The sequence below is a fragment of the Dipteris shenzhenensis genome, chromosome 23 (genome assembly GCF_047967505.1).
Source record: "Dipteris shenzhenensis isolate YYH24624 ecotype China chromosome 23, Dip_SZ_1.0, whole genome shotgun sequence".
In the NCBI taxonomy this organism is placed as follows: Eukaryota; Viridiplantae; Streptophyta; class Polypodiopsida; order Gleicheniales; family Dipteridaceae; genus Dipteris; species Dipteris shenzhenensis.
Window position 1 is genome coordinate 49,791,696 of NC_141618.1, and position 27,204 is coordinate 49,818,899.

A 27,204-nucleotide genomic window follows, 5' to 3' on the forward strand; every position below is an offset into this window, starting at 1 on the left:
GTTCCTGTCGATGAATATCTCCCAGCCCACGGACTAATTGCTTACGCTAATGATCCTCGTCGACCGTAGACCACCACGTTATCCTACGCTCCGTCGTTCTGCGTCAACCTATCAGCTAACCCCGTCCGTCGAGTCCATGAGCGGAGAACCTGCTTCACCCCACGAGCTATCTTCGTCGAATCACTTGCATCAGCCCGTTCGTGGGTCCACGTGTTGCACGACGTCGTCGCAATCAACGTATCGCTTCACCAATTCAGGACCCTCCACGTGAGCGCTGCTCCTCACGGACCTCGTCGGCAGCGCTGAATTTTCTTCGACGCCCGTCTGATGTTCTGCAGCCTTTTCTTCGTGGACGCTCCCGCTACACTCTTCCAAGGTCACGTCTCCCGTCCCTTGCTCACTCCTGATACCAATTGTCAACCAACTATTCCCTATACTAGCCTCTACTGCAGATCACGGGAGTAGCACCATGATTCTCCTCCCAGCCTATTCTGCTAAGGCACAAAGCGAGACAGAGATCTACGTTAAAATTCACGTGAAATCAATTTCTTCTCTTCTCTCTCTAGCCTTAGCAAACCCCAAATCCCTAGATAGATCTAGATGCCACATGTCATCCATATAGGGCCTTCCTAATGCAACATTTCACCCCTCTCTTGGGATGCATTTAATTCCTTGCCCCTAGGCACAATCTTAGCATTAGGCCCTTGGTCTCAGATCTATCTAGTCTGGTGCTATCAGCCCTTACCTAGGACCTTGACATCAAATCCCTCCCGATCATTTACATGAAGCGCAAACACATACATTACAGAGATAGATCCTTTAAGGGAAATGTCGACTGATTCTTCCGAGGTCATGCTACCTCGGCTAGAGCGTAACAGTAGCCAATGCCCAATTGCATTCTTAGCCAAAGAGGAGTGCGAAAGAGCATTTACAAGAGCCGACCATCAAGAATTCCACTGAAAAATGTGAAAAGAAGCACTTCTGTCGCGAAGAAATGGGAGTTAATTACGCTTATGTGCTAGGCACCATGCCGCGTTTAATTACACATTATTAAGCCCATGCTTGGACTTTTAAAACCAAAGTTGTCACGGTCTTGTAGTACATTAAAGTACTTAGAATTTCACGCCCCCGTGACAGAATCCATGGCATATGGCATGGTTGAACATTTGTGCTAGGATTGGGGCTAGGAGCTCTTGCCCATGTGCAAAGTGCTCAGTGCGTATTCCCTCATGATCTTGTGATCTCCAGTTATGGAGCCGCAGGAGCGTCTTGCATATGTTTTGTGTAGTGAACAGATGGCATGTGGTGGGCTTGGGTATGTCTGACATATATGGGAGTGCCTGGCTTGGGACATCATAAAGAGAGCATGCATATGTGTGCCAAACACCCGGGTCTGTGATAGAAATAGGTGCCTTTCCTTCTATGAGGAGCCCGCAGCTGATAGTGGGATCACCTCCTCGAAAGGATTTGATCACCTATCCATCGTGCGTGTGAGAAAAGCTCGCTTCTTTCGTCGCGTCATACGACGTGAGACCCGCTGTGCCTCGAGTGGTGTCATGTGTCCTGACTCCCAAAACTCGATCACGTATGAGGTGAGCTCTCGTCTCTCTGCAGTCCTCATCAAACCAAGAGTTCTAGGACATCTTTCCATCTGGGACTTTCGAGGACCAAGTCATGGGGAAAGATCTGATCGCTGCAGCGTGTACCATAGTCACCAAGGTATCTGAGGCATGGGTGAGGTCCATGTCACCTCTAAGTAGGGCTGAGAGCTCAGAGGCCAGGTGGCTCACATAGACGGTGTCGAGCATGCGGTCAAAGGGGATCTGGACACAGGTAGGTGCAGGAGGAGCTCTCTCAATAACTGGCATGGTGACCGAGATGCCAAAGGCCAAGTATGTATGGTTAGCACCAAGAGGGGGGGCGGGCACATAGAGATCGAGTATCCGTGAAACAAAAGCTAGTGGGCCTATCAGGTAGTCCACTGTGCTCGACCCTCCGCCATGTGGGAAACATGTGAGGCCTCCAGATGAGGGCCACCTCTCGAGGCCATTATATATCATGAGGTCATGGACAGCTCCCATCTCAAGCAAATGACGCCCATATCCTGTCACATGTGATGTATCTGTTGAGTGCCTCACTATGCCAAACTCTGTTGGCTCTGGTACAATAAGGGAGTTGGATGCAAAATCTAGTAGACCCACTTGCTTGTCACACTTGTGCGTGCATTGAAGTCACCGAGGAGGAAGATGTCTCCCTGTTGGGAGAACTCCTAGATGTCACCGAAGATCGTCGCATATGGGCTATGACCCTCTGTGGTAACCTCATACGCATAGGAAGAGGTATTTGGGGACAAGTAGCACACTGCAATGAAAAGAGGTCGTGTCTCGAAATGGATCCGTATCCACATGTGTCGTGCATGTTCCTCTCTCCATAATACAGATATGAGCGGTCTCAGGTGTAGTTTGAAGAGGGTTGCCACTCCGCCAGAGCCTTTAGTTCCGCTGTCCCCTCTCATTTCTTTCCTGTGTGCTGACTCCCAAGCATACCCTGTCACTGTAGGCAGCTCTCTCTCAGGGCTCTCATGTGTCTCAATATAAAAAATCAGGTCTCTATCAGTGTAGGTCTCCAAGAAGCCCCCAGGGTCACACCAAAGAGGGCCATTACAGTTCCATACTGCCATTTTCAGCGTCTTTTGTGCTCTCACCTCAAGAGTCAGACACCCTGTTTTCTGCCCTCCCTTCTCTCTCTCCATTTTCTGCATTGTCTGCCCTCTCCTCTCTTTCTGCCCTCTCTCGAATAATCACCTTCCCGTCCCTGTAAGCTCCCCGCTTCCCTTCTTGCCTTGCTGCCATAACTGGCACCATTCCTGCCCTCCTCCTATGCTCGTGGATGAAAGCCACTGTCTGAAAGAGGGCGTCAATCGGTAGGAGAGAGAGAGGGATAAAGTGCACAGAAAAAGTAAACTCATACAAGCCTCAGTGGGCTGGAGCAAAGGGCGCGCTAGGGCCCTTGCTGAGTACTAATCTGTACTAGCAAAATCATACTCAATACTCAATACTCGATCAATCCAGTACAAGTTGAATCAAATCAATCTTGCAGCTGGGACTTAGAAAACGAATCAATCAATCGTGTGTGCAAGAGAGCAGTCCCCCCCCCTCTGTGTCTGCATCACTGTTTCAAGCTCGTCAATGTAGAGGCCAAACAAGGCAGGTGATAATGGACATCCTTGTTTGACCCCAATAGTGCTCATGATCTCGTCTGTCAATCAAGATCGTGCTTGGACTCTGCCTGAAACTCTCGTAAAGTGCCATGACAGCCCAAATGATCTCCTGGTCATAACCCAAATCCTTTAGGCGCCTAGAGGCGGGCTTTGAGAATTGTGTCAAATGCCTTGTGGAAATCCACAAAGCAACAATAAACCCTCTACTTCCGTGCCCTCGCCTCCTCGATGATACACCTAAGCGTGAGAATGTGGCCCATGGTTCCATGATCACGCCGGAATCCGACGTGTCCTGCTGCTCTAAGTCCTCGACACTCCGCAAATTTGCTGACCTCGGAATCAAGCACTGATGCATAAATCTTGGACATGACATGTCCAATCATAATGGTCTTGTAGTTCTCTGGGCTCATGGGATCCCTTGCCTTGTGGATGGGTGAGATAGTGTTAATGGTCTAGGTGCGTGGAAACCCCAAAAAAACAGCTTCTTTAAAGAGCTTTGCTAAGATCAGGGCTAGGAGGTTAATCCCATATGCAATGAACTCAGTGCATAGTCCCTCATGATTCTTCGCTCGGCCATTATGAAATTTCATTATGACATCCTTTATCCCCCCCCTAGTGAAGAGGGTGCACGATGTGGGGCGTGGCATCTGTGAGAGGTTAGGTACTGGCTAATTTGAGATGTCATAAAGTGTGCGTGCATAATCATACCAAACTTGAGTGTCAGTGAGTGGTGAGGGGGACCATCCCTCTAGAAATCTCCGCCCAAAGTCCTTAGAGTTGTTACTAAACGAAATGTTCAGTAGTTCCTCCTCGTTCCGGCGAACGAAGTCTAGTTTCTTTCTACGTACTAGTCGACGATACTCGCGTAGCGTCTCTGGTTCGCTCGGAAGAGTGTTTTTGGTTTCGAATCTGAGTTGATGGCGTAGAGCCTTACACTCATCATCATACCAGCTATTACAGGGTACGGTCCCAAGGGGTGTGGTGGGTGGGTGGAGCGGGTGGTGTGAGGGAGAGCGTGAAGGACAGCCTCGTGTAGTGAGCGGGTGCACGATCGTCTAATAGGGGCATGAAGTCAATATAAGCGAGAAGTATGTACAGATGGCTAGAGTGAGTAGGTGAGTGATTGCGGGCGAAGCGTATATCATGATAGGTGGAGTAAGAACTTAGTGGGGTGGAGGGTGCTGTGTGACGGGGAGTTGAAATGCTAAAGAAAAGATAGGTATGATCAGCCCTTGGAGGGAGAGGTGATATGGTAAAATCAATGATGCGAGATGTGGAGACAGGGGATCCCATGATGTAATAATCAACGCTGGAGCCTCCCCCATGTGGAAAGCACGTGAAACCACCTGAGGCGGGCCATCTGTCAAGACCCTTATAAATAATGAGATCATGCATTCTGCCGAGGTCTAATAGAGCTTGCCCATAAGATGTGATCGAACCTCATCTGTCAGCCGAAACCTGTAGCATACATGCATCCTCAAGGTCAATGTCTGGCAGTAGAGTGGAATCATCCCTGAAGTCGAGGAGTGGTACATGACGGATGCTTGTCCTCGTGTTGAAGTCCCCAACTAGGAGGACTTCTCCGCGGCTAGAAAAGTCAACAATAGACTGATAAAGAGCAGCAAATGGAGATGTCTCATCCTCATCTCGAGTATCTCTAGCAAAGTGGGAGGTCTCAGGGGAAAGTAGCAAACTGCAACAAACAGATCGCGGCTGTCCAGGGGTCAGATCCGGATCCAAAGAAACCTGGAATGTGCATCGCTCTGTTCTATTGAAATGATCACCAAAAGTGTGGATCTGTAAAGGACTACTAGTCCACCTGACCCTCGAACTCCCCCTGTATCCCTGGTCTCATCTTTGTAGGCAAACTCCCATGTGTATCCGCTGACTACTGGTAGTGGGTGCTCTGGACTCCGATGTGTCTCTGTGTAAAAGACTATGTCTTGACCTATATAGGATTCCGAGAAGTTCCCTGGTTCTGACCATAAGGTACCATTACAGTTCCAAATGGTGCAGGATAGGGTCTCGGATATCTGAGTCTCATAGACCCCGCTTCCCTATGCAGGGGAGGGGACTGGTGCCCTACGTGGGCCTATAAGAAGTCATCCCTCTCGTACCATTGCCCACTTCCCCTCCTTCCAAACCTGATCCCGCTACTGCATGAAAGAGTGCCTCTCCTGAACCTGTAGAGGGGTGATGTCCTCATCTATGGAGATCGCTGGCTGATCTCGTACGACTGACCTGCGTCGTAAAGCTGAAAGTCGTGCCTGAGTGTCATGGAACCGTATGATCAGGGGTTGCTCTCGGTTGGGGTCTCTCCCCACCCGCCATGCCCTCTCAATCCTGTGCTCAGCCACACCCAGAGTAGCGGCCACGAAAGCAGTGGCATCTGCCATCGGTGTAGCCTCAGTGCGCGGGATCCCACATACTCTGATGTTGAGAGCCTTGCTGGCTCTCTGCTACTGCTTCATGAGGGTAGCCAAAATGGTTACCCTTGCGGTTTCCTGTTTGGCCACATCAACCCATCTGGAGGTCTCCTCAATTACAGATTGCATGCTCGCAATCTGTGCCTCAACAATTGGGGTACTCCCTGGGACTGTGTGTATGGCTGTGACCTCCTGTCGGAACTGCTAGATAGAGAAAGAAAGAAAGAAAGAAATTTTATTAGAGTCTTCGGAAGACCGATGGGTCTATGAGACTGAAAGAAAACCTGATACAAACCATAGTAAAGGTGGAGCTACTAAACGAGCATCATCACCCGTGCTGAGTCCTAAGTTTGATCATACATAGTCAAATACATCTGGGTGTGACAATGAAAAGGAAAAAGACTAGAGCGGAGCTGAATCCTCCGTATGTCATGTCACTCTGGCTGGTGCGTAGCCGGTGATCGGACATTGGCGTCTATCAAGGGGTGCCATGCATCTCGGTCTCTTCGAGGATGCTTGACTCAAGACCAAAGCCACCGTGACTCCCGAGCAAGGATCTCATTGTACTTGGAAATGTCTTCAATACTTGAGAGAAGTACAGCAACTTGATCATCATCTTCAACAATGGCTCAGATGGCAGATAATTGTTGGAGAATTGACCCAAGATTGCTCAAGTGTTCATTGAGGGTTTCAGTTTCCTTCATGTGTCCCGGATCTAAACAGTGGCAGAAGGTCCCCCCAGAGTGATCTGTGTGTCCCATCGAGTGATGACTGGACAATCAATATCAATCGATGGGAAGAACTCTGTGATTCTGCTCTGAGAGAGAGAGAGAGAATGGTCTAGTAACACTGAAACAAAAAAAGCATTAAGTTTTTCAAACTAATGAGCTAAATTTTCGTATTTGAAATGCAGGTTCGTGAGTTAGTGGGTACAATCCTATGTGTTGTTGGTGCAAACCTTCAAGCGTTGAGCGGGAAACTTGGAGCAGAAGGTGTAACACACAAAGAGCTACTATCAGAAGATATAAGCAACTGGAAAGCATTTATAATCAGCGAAGCTAACTCAGCAGCTGCAAAGTGTCAGAGTGACAACATGCATCATGACAATGGCGTACCAGTTACAGATGTTGGTAATGATCCATGGAAGAGTGAGGAGGTACAAGGAGCACTTAGACTGATGGAAACGGTACATTCCTTTTAAATTAATTTCCATATTGCTTTAAGTACTGCTTGTTGCAGACTCGCCAAATAATGTGAGATTTTTCTTTTTTCTTTTAAAATGATTATACAATAAGACAATTGGGTATATTTTGTAGGTTTTATATTTTCTAATCACAGCAATAAAGTCTGGCCATTCAGCAACACATATGGATATTATTGTTGAACTGTTGCAGCCAGTCTTGTCTTTGCAGGTATACTTTCACTTTGCTTGTTGAAAAAAATACTTTTTTTGGTAATTAAACATGTCAATTCCAAGCAGAACAGTAAAGGTAATGCGAAGTTCATGATCAAGGTTCTGAACCTTGAATGCCGAAGAGGTGTCTGACAGCCTGAAGGACATGTACATCGAAATCTATGAAAAGTAAAATAGGATTACTTCTATGTGCATTATGATGGCTGTTGTTTGACACATCTAAAATTTTCCAGGAAAATGATTACGTCTTGTATGAGCAGGTGCAATTCTTTTGGAAGTGGTCACACTTGAGTTAGGGCATAAAGGATAGTTGCAGTATTTAAATATTTTCATATAACTTTTTAGGTGAAGGTTTGCGAATTGTTGTTTTCTAAGGCTGAAATTCAAAGCAATTGCTGTTGGATTTAGACCATTTGATCCAAAATTTGTCTGTTTGTGGCTTCTCAACTTATGCTGACAATCATATTGGAAGGAGCTCTTTGGGGTTTTCCAACAGGACAGTTTTTATTGTATGAGACTGAGCTATATGGTTGGACCTTCTTCACCTAATCACCAGTGACCCATGTTTCATTTGTTTCAGTTCATTAGTGAGCTCTGTTAGAAACCGATCCCCTTCCCCATCTGTACTACCTGAGGAACGAGGGTCTGTGTGATCTGGTTGAAAGAACTCTGTGATCATGTTCTGAGATGAGTTTGCTTGTGTGCACAGTCCCTATCTCTATAATTTGAGCAAGCGTCATGACGAGAAATCACTAATTCGTGGTTAGTAGACATTAAAAACATTATTATATATTATACGCCAATGGTGTAACATGTATTTGGATTTATGATGGACACCGACCGATTTGTTATGGCGGTGGATCATCTGAGTAGATAGGACTAGTCGAACTAGAGCCACTGCTTCGGATGGCGTCGAATTTGGACATGTGATACTTATTCTATTAATAAAAATGTGCACACACGTGTCTAGGTCCTTAGGGGCAATAGGAAGGGAAGGGTTCATTAAGGTGCATTGAATGGTAGATGCATGGGTCATAGGCTAAGGGTAGGTGTAAATGGGAAGATGGAACTTGAGTGATCTCAAGGGACATTAATGAAAGGGTATCACCCTTTCATTGTGAATCTCATGTAGCATTTTTCATTCACATTGCATTTTATCCGCCATCTCTCTCCCACCTTGCATGTAGGTCAAAATAGAACCAAGTACTCTCACGAGGGCGCTCTTCCCCATTGGAGGCCCAATTGGCATTCAAATTCTGCATGCATTGCACACATTTGCATTCTTGAGAAGGCTGTTTCTTCACATTCTCGATGCTTAACTGCCTCATGACTCATGAGTGACGGCTAAGCATCTATGATCCGGATAGCAAAGGAAGTGGGAGAGCAGTCCGGAGCTATCTGTGAAGATACAATAGTAGCGGCCTCGGATCTCGTAATATATTGGGCATTTGAAGATGAAATGCTCCTCAGACTCCATCTCCTATAGATCACATAAGGCACAAATCCGTCTCTCTTGGGAGGGGCGCGGCGGCGGGGGCGGGGGGGGGGGGGGAGGGGGGGAGTATACAAACATTGGAGGAGGAAGGTGGAGAGTAGGCGTGAGAGATTACTTGACACATCAGATGGCGCCTCTAAAAGTTGTGGGTTGGACTTATATGGTCCCCTCCACAATCCCCTGCAGCTCTCACTAGAGTACTACTACATTAGTTCCTTTCCCCCCCTTCATTACTGAATGGCTCATCGACGACAATGTTAGTGGACTTGCTCATTTTTGGGTTACCTTGTTGTGGCTTGAAGAATATGAACATCCATATGTTTTATCATCCTTGTCTAGTGTAACACTAGGCTTCCCTTTCCTCTTGTTATGTCCCCTTACCTAGGATAATCGCTTGAGCTAAAATCCAACCATGATCCATCAGAGTTTGGATAGGAGAAGAAGCACCCTATTGGTAAGGGTAGGGGCCCTCATACCCTTACTTGTTAAGGGGATACACCACTTCCAGCCTGGTTAACTGCCCAATAATCAGTTACCCATATTACTAGCTTCCATGACCAACTGCCACTTACCATATTGAAGCACCACCCTATTGAAAAACTATACACTTAAGAGTGCTTTTCCATGGACTTAACAATGTAGAGGAAGGAGTAGTTGATCTAGTGAGTGAGTTCATAGTGATGCTATGTGGATGAAGTGGCTGTTGAAGTGTCTTGGATGGGTTGTGGGAGTAGTAGATCACAGGACAGATAAGAGCGATTGTCTCTTGCCATTTGCGGTGGACTATGAGTTTGGACATCTGTAAAGTGAAGGGAGACGACCTCATAATATAGTTTACAAAATTGTGACTGTGACCATGCAGGAAGCATGTATATCTCCTTGAGTCTAGCCATTTCTGCGAACCATTGTATATGATCAGTTCATGGGTAGTGCACATGGGTTGTGGGAGTAGTAGATCACAGGACAGATAAGAGCGATTGTCTCTTGCCATTTGCGGTGGACTATGAGTTTGGACATCTGTAAAGTGAAGGGAGACGTCCTCATAATATAGTTTACAAAATTGTGACTGTGACCGTGCAGGAAGCATGTATGTCTCCTTGAGTCTAGCCATTTCTGCAAACCATTGTATATGATCAGCTCATGGGTAGTGCACATCTATATCTTCCCATCGTGTCTGTGGAACTGGCATGTGTGTCCACTGAGCTGCATGTGATCTCTTCCATCAAAATGTCTGGCGGTGTGAGTAAAATGGCATCCTCCTGAAAATTTAAGTCTTTGCATGCATGTCCCTAGTCTTGGCAGTGAAATTCCTGCATACCCTTACTTGTTAAGGGGGGGATACTCCTCTTCCATCCTTATTAACTACCCCATTACCCCTAGCACTAGCTTCGATGACCATCTGCCAGTTACCATATTGAAGCACCACCCTATTGAAAAACCAAGCACTTTAGAGGGCTTTTCCATGGACTTAACAACGTAGAGGAAGGAGTAGTTGATCTAGTGAGTGAGTTCATAGTGATGCTAGGTGGATGAAGTGGCTGTGGAAGTGTTTTGGATGGGGTGTGGGAGTAGTAGATCACAGGACAGATAAGAACGATTATCTCTTGCCATTTGCAGTGGACTATGAGTTTGGACATCTGTAAAGTGAAGGGAGACGACCTCATAATATAGTTTACAACATTGTGGCTGTGACCAAGCAGCAGCATGTATATCTCCTTAAGTCTAGCCATTGTATGTCATCAGCTCATGGGTAGTGCACGTCTATATCTCCCCATTGTGTCCTGTGGAATTGGCATGTGTGTCTACTTTGAGCTACATGTGAACTCTTCCATCAAAATGTCTGGCGGTGTGAGTAATACGGCATCCTCCTGAAAATCTAAGTCTTTACGGGCATGTCCCTAGTCTTGGCAGTGAAATCCCTGTACGTGTTACCCCCCCCCCCCCCCCGGCGCTTTCTTATGAAAGTCTTACCATAATCGGATGAGAGAAGTTGTGGTTGATGTCCTCCTTATGACAAATTTACATATATCAACATGCTCATCCGTGCTAGGGATGGTGATATGAGCAGAATACTACTAACGGGTCTTTGTCCAATGTGTGGACAACCATGTGTATCTTTAATCTACGGTTAGCCCTCTCTCTGGGCTCTAGTGTGCCTCAGTGTATACCTTCGAGATCTTTTCTATGGAAAGTCTATGTGAAGTTGCCTGGTGAGGACCATAGAGTCTCTCTCCCTCTCCATATCTGCCGTTTCCCCCAATAAGGATACAATCTCAATATCAGAGGGAGAGTTGCCATTCTAGAGATCAATTGATGGTCCCATGGGTCTTATACCCCTATTTGGGAGGGCGGGACCTCTGGACCATAATGATGAGAGGTATTCAGCCTGGAGGCAAACTACCAATAGGCATCCTAGACTCAGTTCTAGAAAGCAGGCATCCTAGACTTAGTTCTAGAAAGCAGGAGTCCTGGATTCTTTCATCTGTATAAACAGCCCACTGTCCCTCAGCTCTTACCTTCATGAAATTTTTAAGAGTGTGCAGATGAGAGAGAGAGAGAGAGAGATGTTATGTTCTACAGTCGAAGAGAGAGAGAGAGAGAGAGAGAGAGAGAGAGAGAGAGATGTTATGTTCTACAGTCAAAGATTTGATATCTGTTTGTGATCTTGTTGTTTTTGGGTGTTTGAATCTCATAACAGGAAACTTCTCATAAGGATCTCTCATCCTTAGCAAGAGTAGCTCTGCATTTTCTGAAATTCCAAGAGTTCTCAGCAGCACAACTTCCAAGGGCCATAGTAGCTCTCTTGTCTGCAGCCAACGACGGCAATTGGCACACACGTGTTGCAACTTTAGGCTTCCTGCAGTCATTTCTGTACAGGTATTACACACAAGGGAGACTCTTTCAGTTTGGATATCACCACGTTGGATACTTCATGTGATTAGTATCCATAATATTCTATTTTTGTGTGCATATTACATACCCTATCCTTATGTGGCCATCTAAGCTTATATCTGGTTCACTGATTGAGTATTTGTAGCATACTGGATAGTTTCTTGGGTCGATAATCTGATACGGTAGTAACTTGTCTCTGATTGTGGCTTTCAGGCACACTTTTCTATTACACAGAGATCATCTTGTTAAGATTTGGGGTGAAGTCAAAAGGTTACTTTCAGATGTTCAGCTGGAGGTGGGATACATTCTCACATTCACCCCTTGGATACTCAAACTGGGGTTCTGTTTTTACATTTCTGTTTGCTGCAAGGTGCAATAACCCTGGTTAGTTTACGGTACTGTAGTCGTTAAATGTTTCCCACAGGTCCACAGGAGAAGGCAAGTCATGTCTGGCATGAACTCTAAGCAGTTCCCCCTGGATTATTAATACAATGGTATGTTGACATGCCTTGAGAATACAGATATTCCAAGAGGAAACAAGAATACACATTACTTGTTTCTTGTGAACATTTTTCACATTACATGTTCTTATCTGACACACCAGGGTAAGAATAGAGTGCCCTGAGTTTCACCCTAGGCTTTTAGGGTTTTGTATGGGGGGTAAGGACCACCAAACACACAGTAACTCAACCACTAACCATGGTTAAGGGGGGAAAACCTCAATGAGGGTAAAGGTGTCCCTAACCTTATACTAACCTAACATTGACCCCTGCCTTAATATTTCCAGGCGTGATGGATGGGATAATTGAAACAATTCTTTCCTATTTATTACTCGTGGGTTGGAGTCGTCTATGGCTTTGGATGTGGAGACCACGGTTGACACGTCTGATCACATTCGATACGTACTGTTCGATATTAGTGCAGTGTAGGATCGATAAACGAGAGAGCAAGTACAAGGTACAAGAGTCGAAGGATATCAGCCGTCACGTCAACTAGAGTAAAATGAAAAGAAAAGTACATAGTACTTGTAGGTAGACCCTAGGACTAAGTGTCCTATGTGGCATAAAAGGCACAAAATACACTAAGTGCCTATAACTATGCCTACAAGGCACATACCAGGCCCATAGGGCATGACTAGAACAAGGAGAAGATGGCCTACAAACCCCCCTCCATGGTATGGGCTGAAGTATTCTGAAAACGTCTCAGAATACCTGGTATTTTCTGGTCATGGTGGCACATGTTCATCCAAAAGGATATAGCCACCTATGAATGTACAAGGTATGTCAGATCATGTAACAAAGGGAACCAAGTGTAAAGCCTGTTGGAAGACTTCGAACTTGGGACGAGGAAGTGCCTTTTTAAACATATCTGCTATGTTGTCCTCTGTGGGAAGATAGGACAACTCTATGTCTTCGGCTGTCAACCGCTCTCGAACATAATGATAGTGAACTTCAATGTGCTTGGTGTGCGCATGAAACACTGGGTTACGCGCAATGGCCAAAGCACTTTGGCTGTCAGTGTAGACCATAGTGGAGGATGTCTGGCGAATACCAAGATCTATAAGTAACTGTCGAAGCCAGACACACTCTACTGTAGCGGTGAAGGCTGCCCTGTACTCAGCCTCACAGCTAGATGTGGCAACTGTTGGTTGCTTCTTGCTAAGCCAAGAGATACATGAATTGCCAAGCAAAAAACAATTGCCGGTATGTGACACTCTAGTGTCAGAACAACCTGCCCAGTCACTATCCGAAGTGAACCCTAATCACCATAGAAGAGAGCTAAATCGTGAGTGCCTTTGAGATATCTAAAAACTCTCTTCACTGCCTGCCAATGCTGTGAACTGGGCATGTGCATGAATATGCTGAGCTGAGATACTTAATACTAAAAGTCAAGTCTGGTGTGACATAAGTAAATGAGACATCCAACAACCCGCTGGTAAAGAGTGATATCACATGGTGGGCTCCCATCATGAGCTGAAAATTTGAAGCCGGGGTCCACTGGAGTAGAGATTGGCTTGCAATCCTCGAACTGAAAACGATCAAGGAGTTGTCCAATATACTTGGACTGTGACATCATGATACCCCCCTCAACATGAGCAAACTTAATGCCCAAATAATAGTGGACCTGTCCCATGTCTGACATTTTAAAAACCTGCTGCAAATCACCCTTGAAAGCTGCAATATGCTGAGTATCTGGGCCCGTGATGAGCATATCATCCACATATAATCAGCACTAAAAAATCAGATCCACTCCCACGGACATAAAGAGTGGGTTCTGTGGGGCTATTATGAAAACCAAGGGATAGTAAGTGTGCATGAATTTTGGCATACCATGCCATGGGTGCCTGCTTCAAACCATAAAGGGCTTTTCTAAGCGTGCATACCTTGTTTTCAGAATTAACAACCTCAAAGCCAAGAGATTGTGTCACATAAACTTCTTCATGCAGATCTCCATGAAGAAAAGCAGTTTTGATGTCAAGCTGGTGCACTTGCCAATGATGATGGGCTGCAATGGCAATGACACATCTAATGGTAGTAATCCTGGATGTGGGAGCAAATGTCTCTTCAAAGTCAATGCCTTGTTGTTGGGCATACCCTTTTGCAATAAGACGGGCTTTGTGTCGATCTATACTGCCATCAGATTTCCTTTTTAATTTGTAGACCCACCAGGTACCAATGGCATGCTTGCCGGGAGGGAGATCTACTAATTTCCATGTGTCATTTTTGGCAATGGATTGTAACTCAGCTTTCATTGCATCCATCCACTCTTTGCTGTCAAAAGCATCTTTATGACACAAAGGCTCTTCATTGCAAGCTGTAGCAAGGAGTGCAAACTCAAGAAAGTGACTATGCATCTGTTTATTCCCTGATCTTGGCCGGGCAGCAAAAGGCTGATCTTGTTTGCTGTCCCTCAATGTATCAAGAAGCCATTTGGGAACTTGCCTTTGCTGTCTATTGACAGCTCTTTCTTCAATCACTACATCATGAATAGTGGGATCATTTTGTGCTGGAAGAGAAACCTGCAAATCAGCATGGGGTACTGGCTGATCATTGCTTGTTGGAGGGCCTGCAGGAGGCTCATGTTGCTGGTCAAAGTCCCCTTCTGAGGAAGGCAGAGGTAACCAAGAGTCAAAGGCATCAAACATGTCAACTTCTGGCTTAGCTTTGCAGTCCACAAGAGGAGAAGCCGAATGTTCAGCAAAGATTACATCTCTACTGACAATAATCTTCCCAGTATTTGGTTGGTATAACCGATACCCTCTGCTCTCCTGGCTGTAACCAATAAATATGCATTTGATTGCCTTGTCATCAAGCTTATGTCTCAACTGAGATGGTACATGAACATATGCAAGAGACCCAAAAACTCTCATCTGTGCAAGTGAAGGCTTCCTACCTTTCCATGCTTCATAAGGTGTAACAGTCTTCAATGCCCTTGTAGGTGATCTATTCAGCACATAGTTAGCACACATCACTGCATCAAGCCAAATTTTATTTGGCAAGGACTTGGCCTTAAGCATGCATCTGGCCATCTCCATAGTGGACCTGTTCTTCCTCTCAGGAACAGGATTATGCTGAAGGGTGTAAGGAATAGTGCATGAGTGAACAATGCCCCGTGAAGACAAAAATGCATCAAACTCCTTTGACATATACTCTCCCCCCCTATTTGTGTTGAGGGTGACAAGCTTGCATCTTGATTCATTCTCAACCATATTCAGCCACCTCTGAAAGCATGAGAACACTTCAGATTTGGCTTTTAAAGCATATACCCAGCAATATCTTGTGAAGTCATCAATGAGAGTCATGAAATATTTGTACCCCCTAATGGCATTGTCCTCATTGGGCCACAGACATCACTGTGCACTAGCTGCAATTTCCTTTGTGAGAATTTTGGACAATTCTTTTGAAAAGGAAATCGATGCATCTTACCTAAAAGACAACCCTCACACACATGTTTGGAAACTGTGTGAGTTTGAGGTACATCATTTGCCATGTCGTGTGAATGTAACTTGGCAAGAGCTCTATAATTGAGATGACCCATTCTCTCATGCCAAAGATGAGTTTCAGCAAGCTGTGAATCTGAAATAGCAAATGCTGAGTGATCATCAAGGTGATAAAGCCCCTTTTTCAAAGTTCCAGTGAGAACTATGGCATTGTCATCATGAAGATCATATACTAGGCATCTGTATCCATCAAAAATCACTTTGAAACCTAAAGTGGCAATTGCTGAAATTGAAATCAAGTTGACTTCTATTCCAGGAACAAAAAGAACATTAGTCAGAGTGACAGGATGGCTTGTAATGGATGTGAGCTGCACATCTCCAATTCCTTTTACAGCATAGGAGGCATTGTTAGTGCATGTGACAGTTCCCCCACGAGGTGCATCAACTAAAGAATGAAACAACTGTCTGCAAGATGTGACGTGCTTGGAAGCACCACTATCAAAATACCAAGACTGGCATTAGCAGTAAAGAATGCATCAACTTGGGAGGGATCAAAGAAGCAGTGGACAACCCATGCCCAATCATCCTTGAGAGCATGTGCATGTGAGGCATCTGCTGGCTCATGGGATTCAATTGCATGTGAGGCATTAACTGTCAATCCTGTTTTCTTTTTCTCCGAAGCAATGCGCTTCCGGCATTCTGAAATTTCATGCCCAGGCTTGCGACAATAGTTGCATCTTTTCTTCTTTGACTTATCTGCTGTATTTTCAGATGCATTGGAGGAATTGCCACTGTTACGCCCATTTTTAGGCTTGCCCATAGGGTTGGAAGCCTTGCCTCTTCCTGTCTGTTGTGAAGCAAATGCATGGTCAGGAATAATAACTTGTCTATTAGCTCGACTTTGCTCTTTCTGCAAAAGCAAAGTGACAAGCTGATCAAAAGAGTAGTGATCTGGATTACCCATGGCCACTAATCGAAGGGTTGTGGCAAACCCTTGATATGTATCTGGCAGTCCATTCAATATGGTACTGACAAGCGGAGAATTTGGCACCACCTCATCAATATTGGCAAGTTGTTCCATGAGATCCTTGACCTTTGTCAGGTATGCATCCATAGAATCACGTTCATTCATACTGACTTCCTGCAACTGCCTTCTTAAATATGCAACACGTGCCTCATTGCGAATCTGATAAAGAGAAGCCAATTTGTCCCAAGCATCCTTTGCTATCCTGCAAGACCGGATGTGTGGAATAATGATTCTCTTGCATGATGAGGCAATACAGGAATGTGCATTTTGCATCTCTTCCATCCCATCTTCACTGTTCCTAAGTTGAGAAGCAGCAGCAGGGGTGCTAGAGGATAAGACATCATGAGGAGTACCCTCCGTAGAGGGACCAGCAGTAGGGGCCGCCACTGAAGCATTGGCTGGCCTCAGATCAACCCCAGAAACAATATTCCAAAAATGCCTTGCAACAAGAATATGTTTCATGAGATAAGACCACATCGGATAGTTGGTGCCATCCAACTTATCATCTTCACGAAGAATGCCAAATAGATCATGATTGTTGCCAGCCATTGCAAAAGGGATACCCTGAAAAAGAGACCTGAAAACACAAAAGCCTCAAGGCTATCACTGCAAAGATTTGGCTGTCCAAAAAAGACAGTAAATGTTTTGCAAATTTCCAACCCAAATCAAAGGGCAAATGCAAATTTGACCCAAATGTGATTGTGTCAGGCAATATTCACTGCAAAAAACGGCAAATTTGGCAAAAGCCCCAGATCAAATGAGGGCAAATAAGCCAAAAAGAGGGCAAATGCAGAAAAGCCCCAATTTTTGTTGAGATTTTTTTAAATGTGATTCAATGTATTATAATTTGACCCAATGTCTTGCAAATGTGACTCAATATCCTGCAATCTGACCCAAATGTACTGCAATCAAACAAGAAATTGCAGACCAAATCCCAAAACTCTAGTGTTCTTGCAAGAAGTTGCAAAACCTCACACATGCAAAACCTGTACGGAAATCCCGGAAGAAGTACGAGCTGTACGGACAACTGTTCTATACGGATGGTACACATTCACTCGTACGGATGTACGGAGTAGGTCCAATGTACGGTGTACATACAACGTGCAAAGCATGTACTATGTACGATGTACGGCGCAAATACAACGTATAGAGAAGGTACCATTGTACGAAACGCGTGTACGGAGCGGGTACGTGATTGTACTGAACGTATGTATGGAGCAGGTACGTGATTGTACGAACTGCAAGTACGGAGCAGGTACGTGACTGTACGGAGCACACTGTACGAGACAGAGTGTACGGCTGTACGGAAGTACGACACTAGTAGCGTACATACGTCCGTATAGTCGTACGGACTGTACGGATGGAGATACGAGGAGCAGGTGCAAATTCGGGGACAGGAGACAAGTCGAACCAAGCTCTAATACCACTGTAGGATCGATAAATGAGAGAGCAAGTACAAGGTACAAGAGTCGAAGGATATCAGCGGTCATGTCAACTAGAGTAAAATGAAAATAAAAGTACATAGTACTTGTAGGTAGACCCTAGGACTAAGTGTCCTAGGTGTCACATAGGACTAAGTGTCCTATGTGGCATAAAAGGCACAAAATACACTAAGTGCCTATAACTATGCCTACAAGGCACATACCAGGGCCCATAGGGCATCGCTAGAACAGGGAGAAGATGGCCTACATGCGGTACTAAAAGAACTAAAAAATATTGGGCGTACATTCGATACAAAAAAAAGAAAGAGATATTTTAGAGTTTTAGAGTAAGTTGAAACACAAACATGTCCATGACTTGATTCTTGAAAGTTGAAACACAAACATTCTACATGTTGCATAGGTGCAATTTGCAAAACTTAAAAGGACCAAAGATATATCATGATTCATGATTCATGTCAAAAGGACTGAAGATATATCATTACAAATAGTAGCAAGTTGTGACTCGTGACATAAAGTAGTAAGTACAAAAAGGGGGACCAAGGTCTAATATAGATGCAAAAGGTTTTGCAAAAAGCTTTACTACTACAGGCAAGAACCTAGGGCCTAGGGCCTAGGTCCTAGCCTCTAGGTACTCCCATCACTGTCAAATCCAAGACTATGATCACTCTCACTAGAGGATGATGAGGATCCATGAGATCCCTCACCATAGTCACCCTTACCAAGAATATTGCCCTCCTCATCATACTCCGACTCTCTAGCCACAGGGGTATCTTTAGCAAAACAGATGTGATTGATATGCTCTTGGAGCCGCGCCTCACATAGGTTCGGGGAGTCGATAGCACGGATGTCTTGATACGGGTTGTGGATGCTCTGCTACCACGAGTGCCACCAACTGGAATGGTGACCCTTCTCCCAATGCGAGTGCGTGACACTCATCGATCTATGTCCTCCAGCTCCAAGTAGAGGTCCTTGAAAATATGGTCTTGCTCTGGATCGCGCTCTCTGGTAACACTTTTAAGCTATTTGCCGATAGCTTGCATTCATCCACATTTACCTGAAAATTTGACTTGTGGATTGTAGTTAGAACTTAAGAGTCAAGACCTACAACTCGCAAGTGTCAAGTGACAAGTACCACTGTGTACAACTTCCAAGTATGGAGAACAAATATGAGTTTACAATATAGGAAGTTGAAAAGTCTACCTATCTAGCCATAGGCATCTCATGCATATTGTGCAACATACGTAAGTTAGAGCGACAATAAATAAGCCGCTCCATTGGAGACTTTATTGAAGAAATGTTATCCAACCTACCAGGCCTTCCCTTTGCTGCTGTTAATATATTTTTTTGTGACTTGTTCACCTCTTTGGTCAATAAACATGTGTTTTGAATTCTGGATATAAATTACTTTTATCTAGTTTGAGGATCTAAGAATGCAGTTGTTCCAATATATCTGCAACACAATGCCCCGCAATAAAAATACTCTCTCCCCCAATGAAATACTTCTAGAAGTATGAAAAATACCCCAAGAGCCAAGCTCATGGGAGAAATACATCATGCAAAGCATGAGAAACAAAATACTCTGAGTGGGCAAACAACTTGCTCATCAAAGAGAGCTACAAAAGCACCAAGTTGAGGCTGAAAGTGCCACCTAACCCTGTGGCTCGAGAAAACAAAGAGCCCTCCACTCCTTGAGGAAAACAGTCCTGGCAGAAGCCGCTCGGGAAGACCCTGCATGCTCACCCAAGTGGCCATCAAACTGTGTACAGTATTTATCCAAATACTGGTCAATGTGTGTGAATGATGGATTTGGGAGCCATCCAAAGCCTCCGTGCATGTGGATCTCCAAGTATGCCATGCTGAAATGATCGCTAGAATGTCCCAAAAAGTATCCACCGAGGCATGTGCAAATTTGTAAGAAAATTAAGGAGCATCATCCTAAGAGCATGACTCATAAATGTCGTCGAACTAAAAGAGCCCAAGAAGAGTCATGCCTCTCATAAAAGACCTAAGGACCTGAAAGAGAGAGCCAAGCCACCAAACCCCAGGGTCATGAAGAAGGGGGAGAAATAGAAGTCTCAAAAGACTAGGGATCCCCTTCCGGATAAACCTCACGTGTCTACAATCCAATAGACAATGTTGAAAGGAATCTCTGCTCGTTTCCTCGACGAGAATAAGTCCTCACTCCTTGAGATCCTCCTGAACCACATCGAATAGTACATCCACGTCCTCGTCGACGACCTCTACCTAGGCCTTTGCCTCTCAATGCTGTAACTGCAGCTCTATGGCGTGAACGAGTGACACGCCTGTCAATGGTCTCAAGCTCCCTATGGAGCTGTGCGTATATCTGCTCCTCATCATCTTGCAATGGAGCATAAGCATGTTGCTTGTCAAAAATGGATGGATTACATACTCTGTTACTATTGTAAAACAATTGAAGCTCCTAAATTCTAATCCCCACCTGTGACAAAACACGAAGAGCACAAGCTCGCAGCTGAGGAGTGGAGTACCCATACGTCTCCCACCACTCAATGGGTTTCACACAAATCTCCTTTCTTCTCGAAGTGGGTCGAGAGAAGGAAACACCCACACTGTTTATGTACTGCGTCAACTGTGAGTCAAGCTCCAACTGCATGTTGTCATTGTAGACACGTGTGCAGCTCTGTCCGAGGAATTAGGCTCATGAAAATGGCGTGGATTGTCTGTAATAATTTTATGTGCAAGATTGGGGGGAACTTTAGGACATCCGCCAATGCCTCTGCCACCAAGGCCCGATAGATGGCGAATCAATCGTGTCACCGAGCTCGTGGTAGGCTCTCCACAATAATTACATCTCCACTCCTTTGCACCTCTCCCTATTACAGGATTTGGGTCTAGTATAGTGATGTGGGCGCTCCACAAGGGATTCACAGGTTTAGGCATGCTGCTGAGCTACAGTAGAATATTAAAAAGAGGGAATTAGAGCAGCCCCAAACGAACCCAAAACAGCAAGTGACACAATAGCAGCCACGTGCGACGATAAACGTATTCAGGGGGTGATAATTTTAGAAGGCACAGGCTCTACCTCTCCAAAATCAGCTAGATGAGAGAGTTCCTCTAAACCAAGCACAGTGCCTGAGTCCGTAAGATACCTGCCTGCAAGAGCACTGAGGAGGCAGGAGTCGCATCCTTCCCTCAATGAAGGGTGTTTGGAGAATTGATGTGGAAGGGGGCTTCTCAAACAGGAGGTGAGGATTCGGAAAAGGATATGAAGGTCATCACTGGCCTAGACTAAAACTAGGTTGGAGGCATCACTAGCCGCGACACCCACTGGGTCATGGGCAATAGTGGTCATGACCAGAGCTAGGTCCGAGACAAGAGAAGGGGCCTCCTGATTTACGGCTGGTGGAGTGCCAACTCTAACCGCAACCCAACGTGTGGCAGCAAGTGCGGGACGTGAATGCGTGCAAAGAGGGAATCCATCTATTGCTAAGAGGGAGGAAGAGGTGGGCTGAGGGAGGGGAGGAGGTGTGAAGGGGAGAGGGCAGGCAGCGGGGGTGGAAGGGCAGGCAGTGGGTGCAGAGAGATGGGCATTGGGGAAAGGACATGGGTGAGGAGAGCAGTTTAGGGGCAGGCAGCTGGGGTGGAGGGAAAGGCAGCGGGGGAGGGAAGCAGGTGAGGAGAGGGGCGGAGAGGCAGGAGCTGGGATGGAGGGACAGCGGGTGAGGTTCTAATATGTCTTAAGATATCATGATAGAACCTTTTCAATACACTCTCTTACATGGCAAAATTCCAATGATGACCTTTCAATGCCTAATGGTATGGAAAGAAAGCTTGTTCACCTGATTTTTCATTAACAACTTTACAACTGTACTCTGTCAGGTCAGAGAAATTGCATCTGTGACACTGGCTGGCATGATCAAAGGTGCCGACGAGGAGTTCGCTAAAACTTTTCGTGAACAACAGCTGGAAGTTGCCATCAGCTTTATGAAAACCAAATTAAGAAGAAGGTGGCACTTTTTTGTTACAGTAATTTGTTACAGGTCTGAGTTAAGCCAAAGATGCCCTGAAAATAGTATCTGATATATGTTCCCTGGAGCAGAGGAAAGGCTGCGCTCGAATCAAATCTATCTCAACCTGCAGTACATGGTATTGTTTTGGGGCTGGCTGCGTGTGTGCTGTCAGTTCCATACGATATGCCTAGGTGAGAATCAGGCATTTATTCAGTAATAACTGGTGTATTCTGTGTGTTACAGTGGTGATGTTATTCCAAAGCTGATTTCCGCTAGCCTTCTTTCACAGGTGGCTTCCCAAAGTAATAACAACTCTGGCACGGTTTGCACAAGAATCACCACCTGTTCGGGTAACTGTTACTAAAACTGTGGCAGAGTTCCGCAGGACACATGCTGACACCTGGGCAATTCAAAAAGCTATTTTTACAGAAGAGGAATTAGAGGTAACTAAAGGCTTGATATCCAAACAATCTCTGTTTTCCTGTTTTATGCACACCTTTTCATGTCATGTTTGAATGCTGGGCTGCAGATTCTGATGGACACATCCTCATCTGCATCATACTTTGCATAGCCAGCTGAATGCATTGGATCTCTTCAAGTATTGCAGGATAAGGTTTTGCAGAGTATTATCTTTTATAAATCATTGCAGATGAAAACCTTCCATCAAATGCTGTCTAATTCTATGCAGGCCCTCTTCTTACCTCTAGTCCCTTTGTGTCAGCATTATTTAATAAAGGCAATGGACATTTTAACTTTGAAATCACACAAGGCATAGCTATTTAGCTCATTATTTTTCAAATATTCTTGTTGCTGTATTCTTTCAAGAGATACATTTGCATTAAGATTTTTTGTCTATTTTATGCAAGCCTTCTGTTTACATATCTTGTCCATGAATCAATGGACATTTTGAATTCATAAAAAAGGCTAAGCCAAGAGCGACTCATCTCTGAAGCAACTTGTGCAGCAATGATAAGAGAGATTCTGGCTACGAATTTCGTCAGATTCTTACCGACGTGCTTGTTCAAAGTAAGATGTATTTGCAGATGAAACTATAAGCATTCTCGATGTAATATCCAAGCCCTCTTTGCGGACATCTGAATTGTACCTAAGGCTTGGCACACCATCCAAAGGTGTATATTGTATACATGGTTGCAACTATTGCAGACATGGATGTTTACATTTGAACTATACACACCCCCTTGAGACAATCTATACATGCATGCTACAATATGCAGTTATGGATGCTAAGAGATATACATTCTGATTTCTGGCCTTTCAATTTATGATTCCTCAAAGATTCTCGGTGATGTGTCGATTTGCAAGAGGATTCTCTATCTATTCTCAATGTCATGTCCAAGCCTTCACTAGAATAATATCCAATCATGTTTATTCATAAAGAGTTTTTTCAGTATCAGGCCTACACAGTACTCTGTGTTTTTTGCAAAGAGTTCATCTTGATGTATTTCTTCAATTGAAATTATAAATGAAAAGCGAACTTTTCTAATAGATTGGATAAGCTGTCATCCCATCCTGCTCAGGATTGCCAAGGATTATTGAAAACATACATTTTCCATATTATATGAAGTTGCTTGTGTTGATTCCCCTCATTTGGAGTCTGAATTTGTGCTGTGATTTACACAAACTTTTGTAATAAATCTTGAAGTAATGATCAAGCAAGTAGGTGAATGAAAAGTCTTGTTTGTAGGCAAAAAGACCTTCAGATATTATTAGAAGCATATTTTTTGCAAAGCTTTACTTTTGCTCAACGTTTCTTGTGACTATGCTACCATTGTGTCATTAATTGTCGAATTTGTCCTTTTAAGGATCAAAGAGAGCAATCTTTTTTGTTCTAGTTTTTAATCGAATCAATTTAAGTGCTTGTCATTTGTCATTTTGTCCTTTCCTTTAGGTGAAGCACAGGGAAGGGAGGATGGCTTGAAAAAGGTCTAGTAGAGTCTTTTGTAGAGGGTGCATTAGAGATTGGAATATATATGCTAGGACAAGTGCAAAGAAGGTTGTAGTTGTAGTAGATGCAGGAGCAGATTCTATACCAAGGCATGCAGTAGAGGTGTGCTTGGATAAGAGGGTTGCATAGATCAAGACTTTAATTTAGACATGATTAGAAGCTTATAAATAGTAAGGTTCTAGATGACATTGTTGCTTTTTTGGATACCACTCTTCAAACTCTCACCTCCTTCAGGACAACCTTGGATTTTTTTTTGAGTTGCAGAGCAAGTGTACATACTAATTGGAAGGAATTCAATGGCTTTTGGATTAGTGAAGAGGACACTCTAGATCGGGCATTTGATTTTGGTTTCACATTGTGTTTGAGAGCATCAATAGGGGACTCCTTTTTTAGAGTTTGGGTAGCGGTGGTTGTCAAGCAACTATCATTGGTTGTTACAAGTTGGTTTGTTTGGTCTTGTTAGTGCCACTTTAGGGACTATCACTTAGCTCAAAAGGCCAATAAAGAATCTTTAATAGATTGCTCTCAATGGTTCAATAGATGTTAGAGTATCTTGGGAGACTTTGATTCTCCCACAATAGAGATTGACAAGAAGTTTGTCATGTGGGATTATTTGATTTGTATCGGTCATGGCAAACTCTTAGCTTTTTTGGCTACATACACTGGTCCAAACGGGCGAGAAACCTTGCTTCTTGTGTGAGATCTTGAAAGGCTTTCAAAAGCTTTCTAGATGAAAACATGGGTTCTAGATGGTTAGTCACCTCAGAGGACGCGAAAGGAAGATTGAGCGGATTGATGCTAACTTACCCTTGGATTGGATCCTTATTTGGTGAGAGGTCATGCTCTCGGTAGATGGATGGGGGCTTTCCAAGGGCAAGCATACTGCTTTAGACCATAGGTTTCCAATGTGATACAGATGGGAATGCATTGGTCTTAATGTGACCTCTTAGGATAGAGTATCCAAGTCCATGGATGACGATATACTTGTGGATGCACATTTTGCGCTAGTTGGGTCACGTGGAGGAGAGTATCTTGGCTTCTGGCTCATGTCCGAAGTACTCATAAAATACTTGCAATGGGACCCTAGGGAATGGGAGAGCATTCTTCCTTTCTTTCACTACCTTGTTAGGAATGCCAGGAGGTTCCAACAAAGCGTTACAGGCTAGAAGCCCTCCAGAACCTCTCAGTGGGAGGAGTTTTACATTGTTGCATATTTGTGTGTGCTTTTTTTTTTTGGGAGAAGGCTTTGGAAGTCTCTTAGAAATTTAAAAAATCACTCTTTATATTTAGCTTTTTATCCATAGAGAGATTGTAGTAGATCAATGGAGGTCTAGGTTTGAGGCACCATCTTCAAGCATGAAGGAGTCTTCCAGGCTATCTCTACAAAGAGAACTATTTTCCTTAAGGATTGGAGAGGTTGTCCCTTCCTCTCGGAGGTCATTTCTTGTTTGAGGTGGCACTTCTAGCCTCAACCCTATATTTCTCTTAGGCTTTTTTGATGAGTAGGACTTGACCTCTCATGTTTTTCTCATTCTATTCATAGAGTACTCATTCCTTGAGTAATTCAATTTCTCGTACTCAATAGAAGTCCATGAAAGAAAACCGTCTTGATATTAGGTCACACTTGAAAACCATTGGTTAAGAATGGGTAGAAAGATGCAGTTTCCATTTTAACTCATCTTTGATGATGTAGGACATTGTCTTTTCATCACCATTGTTCAATATGTGACGATTTTTACTCGTGTAGATCTATTTTGCTCATTTAGTATGGACAATTGAAATCCCCTCCACTTGCATCCTTCCTTCTCCCTTCAATACCAACCTTGGTTTACCCTCCCTTTAGTCCCAACCTTGGTTTTCCCTTATATCCTTTGTCCTCTCCTCCTACCTCTTGCTATCGTGTTGTCGAAGATGAATGTGCAAGTGTGGGTAGTTGATAGCATCTTGCTTCAAGTTTGTAACATATGCATAGTGCTGGGACCTATAGTATTGGCTTTTCTTAGGCTTTTGCTTGTTTCTATGCAACAATTTGTACCTTCCTTGGAAGTGTGTTTAGCTCCTTTAATGCAAGGTGATTGGTACACCATTTTATGCATTAGCTGATGAATTCTTGTAGCAAAGGATTTCTCATGAGTCACTTTAGGTGGTGGCCTTGATGCACTCTCGTGGTTGTATTTCAAGTTTTAGTTTAAAAGCTTGGATAACTGAATACTTTCAATTATAATTGCATCATTTTTAAAAAAAATCTCTATTATACCCTACCTAGAGAAGCTTTCTTGTTTTGAAGGAGGTAAATGCATCGATTTTTTGGAGGCTATTTTGGCTATAGCTAACATGGATCTTGACATGGTCACCATGGCTTCTCATACTAGCCTTAAGTTGTGGCCACGAGATGTGGCTTCGTACAAACCATTGAAGACACACTTCAAGCATCAATGTCATGTTTAAATGTCAAAAAGAAGAGGAAGAAGGTGTGTAGAACTACACTTACAAGAGTTGTATCAAGAAGCTTGAGGACAAAGTGCTTGGAGATGATGAGTGAAGTACCATTGAAGTGTTCACATGCCTCAACAAGATATGTCTCGTGCTAATTGAAAAAATAGACAGCCTAAAGGTCACAAATGTTGCCTTATTGCTGAAAAATCCCATGTTGACAAGACCCTTGCTGAGTTTAAAAAGCACAGAGGGAAAATACAAGAAGAATGGCCAAGAAAGAGGATTGGGAACAAGAAAAAATAGAATGGATTAATGAGAAGGTAAAGCTTTAAGACAAGATGCATTCATTGGGTGTTGAACTACAGTAAATGAAGGATATGCAAATGCCTTTAGAGGGGAGTTGTAAAGCCATGGAAATACTCAGAACAGAGAAAGCAGCTCTCAAAAAAGAGATGGCGGCCATGGAGGGTTACCAAAAAGTGAGCAAGAAAAACCGAGCAGAGCTATTACACCAAGCATAAAAAAGCGAGCAGACCATCCAAATCATTCATTTATTATATTGGGGAAAGAATATTGTAACCAACATCAAATACAACTGAAAACATGAAAGGGCCAGAAGTGTGGTGTAGGGAAAGTTGCTACTCGTTTTTGTAGGCTCTAAGCATCCTATTTCTCATTATAGGCACCTCTAAAGATCCATTACCTCTCACATGGATGAACGAAATCTGTCTATATATGTATTACCTCTCACATGGATGATCAAAATCTATCTATATATGTATCTATTTCTTATTTACAACAAATAAAAGGAGCATAAGAAGCTTCCAATTTTGGATTATTTTCCTGACCTTTTATCCGTCTATCCTAACATCATATGAGCATAGAAATAAACTTTTATTTTGGCTTTTGCATGACACTGTATTGTACTTCAAAGCCACACACATTTTTCATGAATAA

General features: G+C 44.0%; 1 protein-coding gene across 1 annotated transcript in view; it reads left to right on the top strand.

The window, feature by feature from the left end:
• PA200 (proteasome activating protein 200) overlaps positions 1-23,256 on the top strand; it is a 178,368-nt gene extending 155,112 nt beyond the window's left edge. Inside the window, exons 28-35 of the mRNA XM_087395003.1 lie at positions 6,560-6,832; positions 6,963-7,058; positions 11,254-11,432; positions 11,661-11,742; positions 21,715-21,842; positions 21,935-22,036; positions 22,135-22,288; positions 22,375-23,256. Coding sequence (XP_087251129.1) covers positions 6,560-6,832; positions 6,963-7,058; positions 11,254-11,432; positions 11,661-11,742; positions 21,715-21,842; positions 21,935-22,036; positions 22,135-22,288; positions 22,375-22,416 — 1,056 coding nt within the window. The 3' untranslated portion in view covers positions 22,417-23,256. The remainder of the gene's footprint in view (positions 1-6,559; positions 6,833-6,962; positions 7,059-11,253; positions 11,433-11,660; positions 11,743-21,714; positions 21,843-21,934; positions 22,037-22,134; positions 22,289-22,374) is intronic.
• Positions 23,257-27,204: the final 3,948 nt, after the last annotated feature.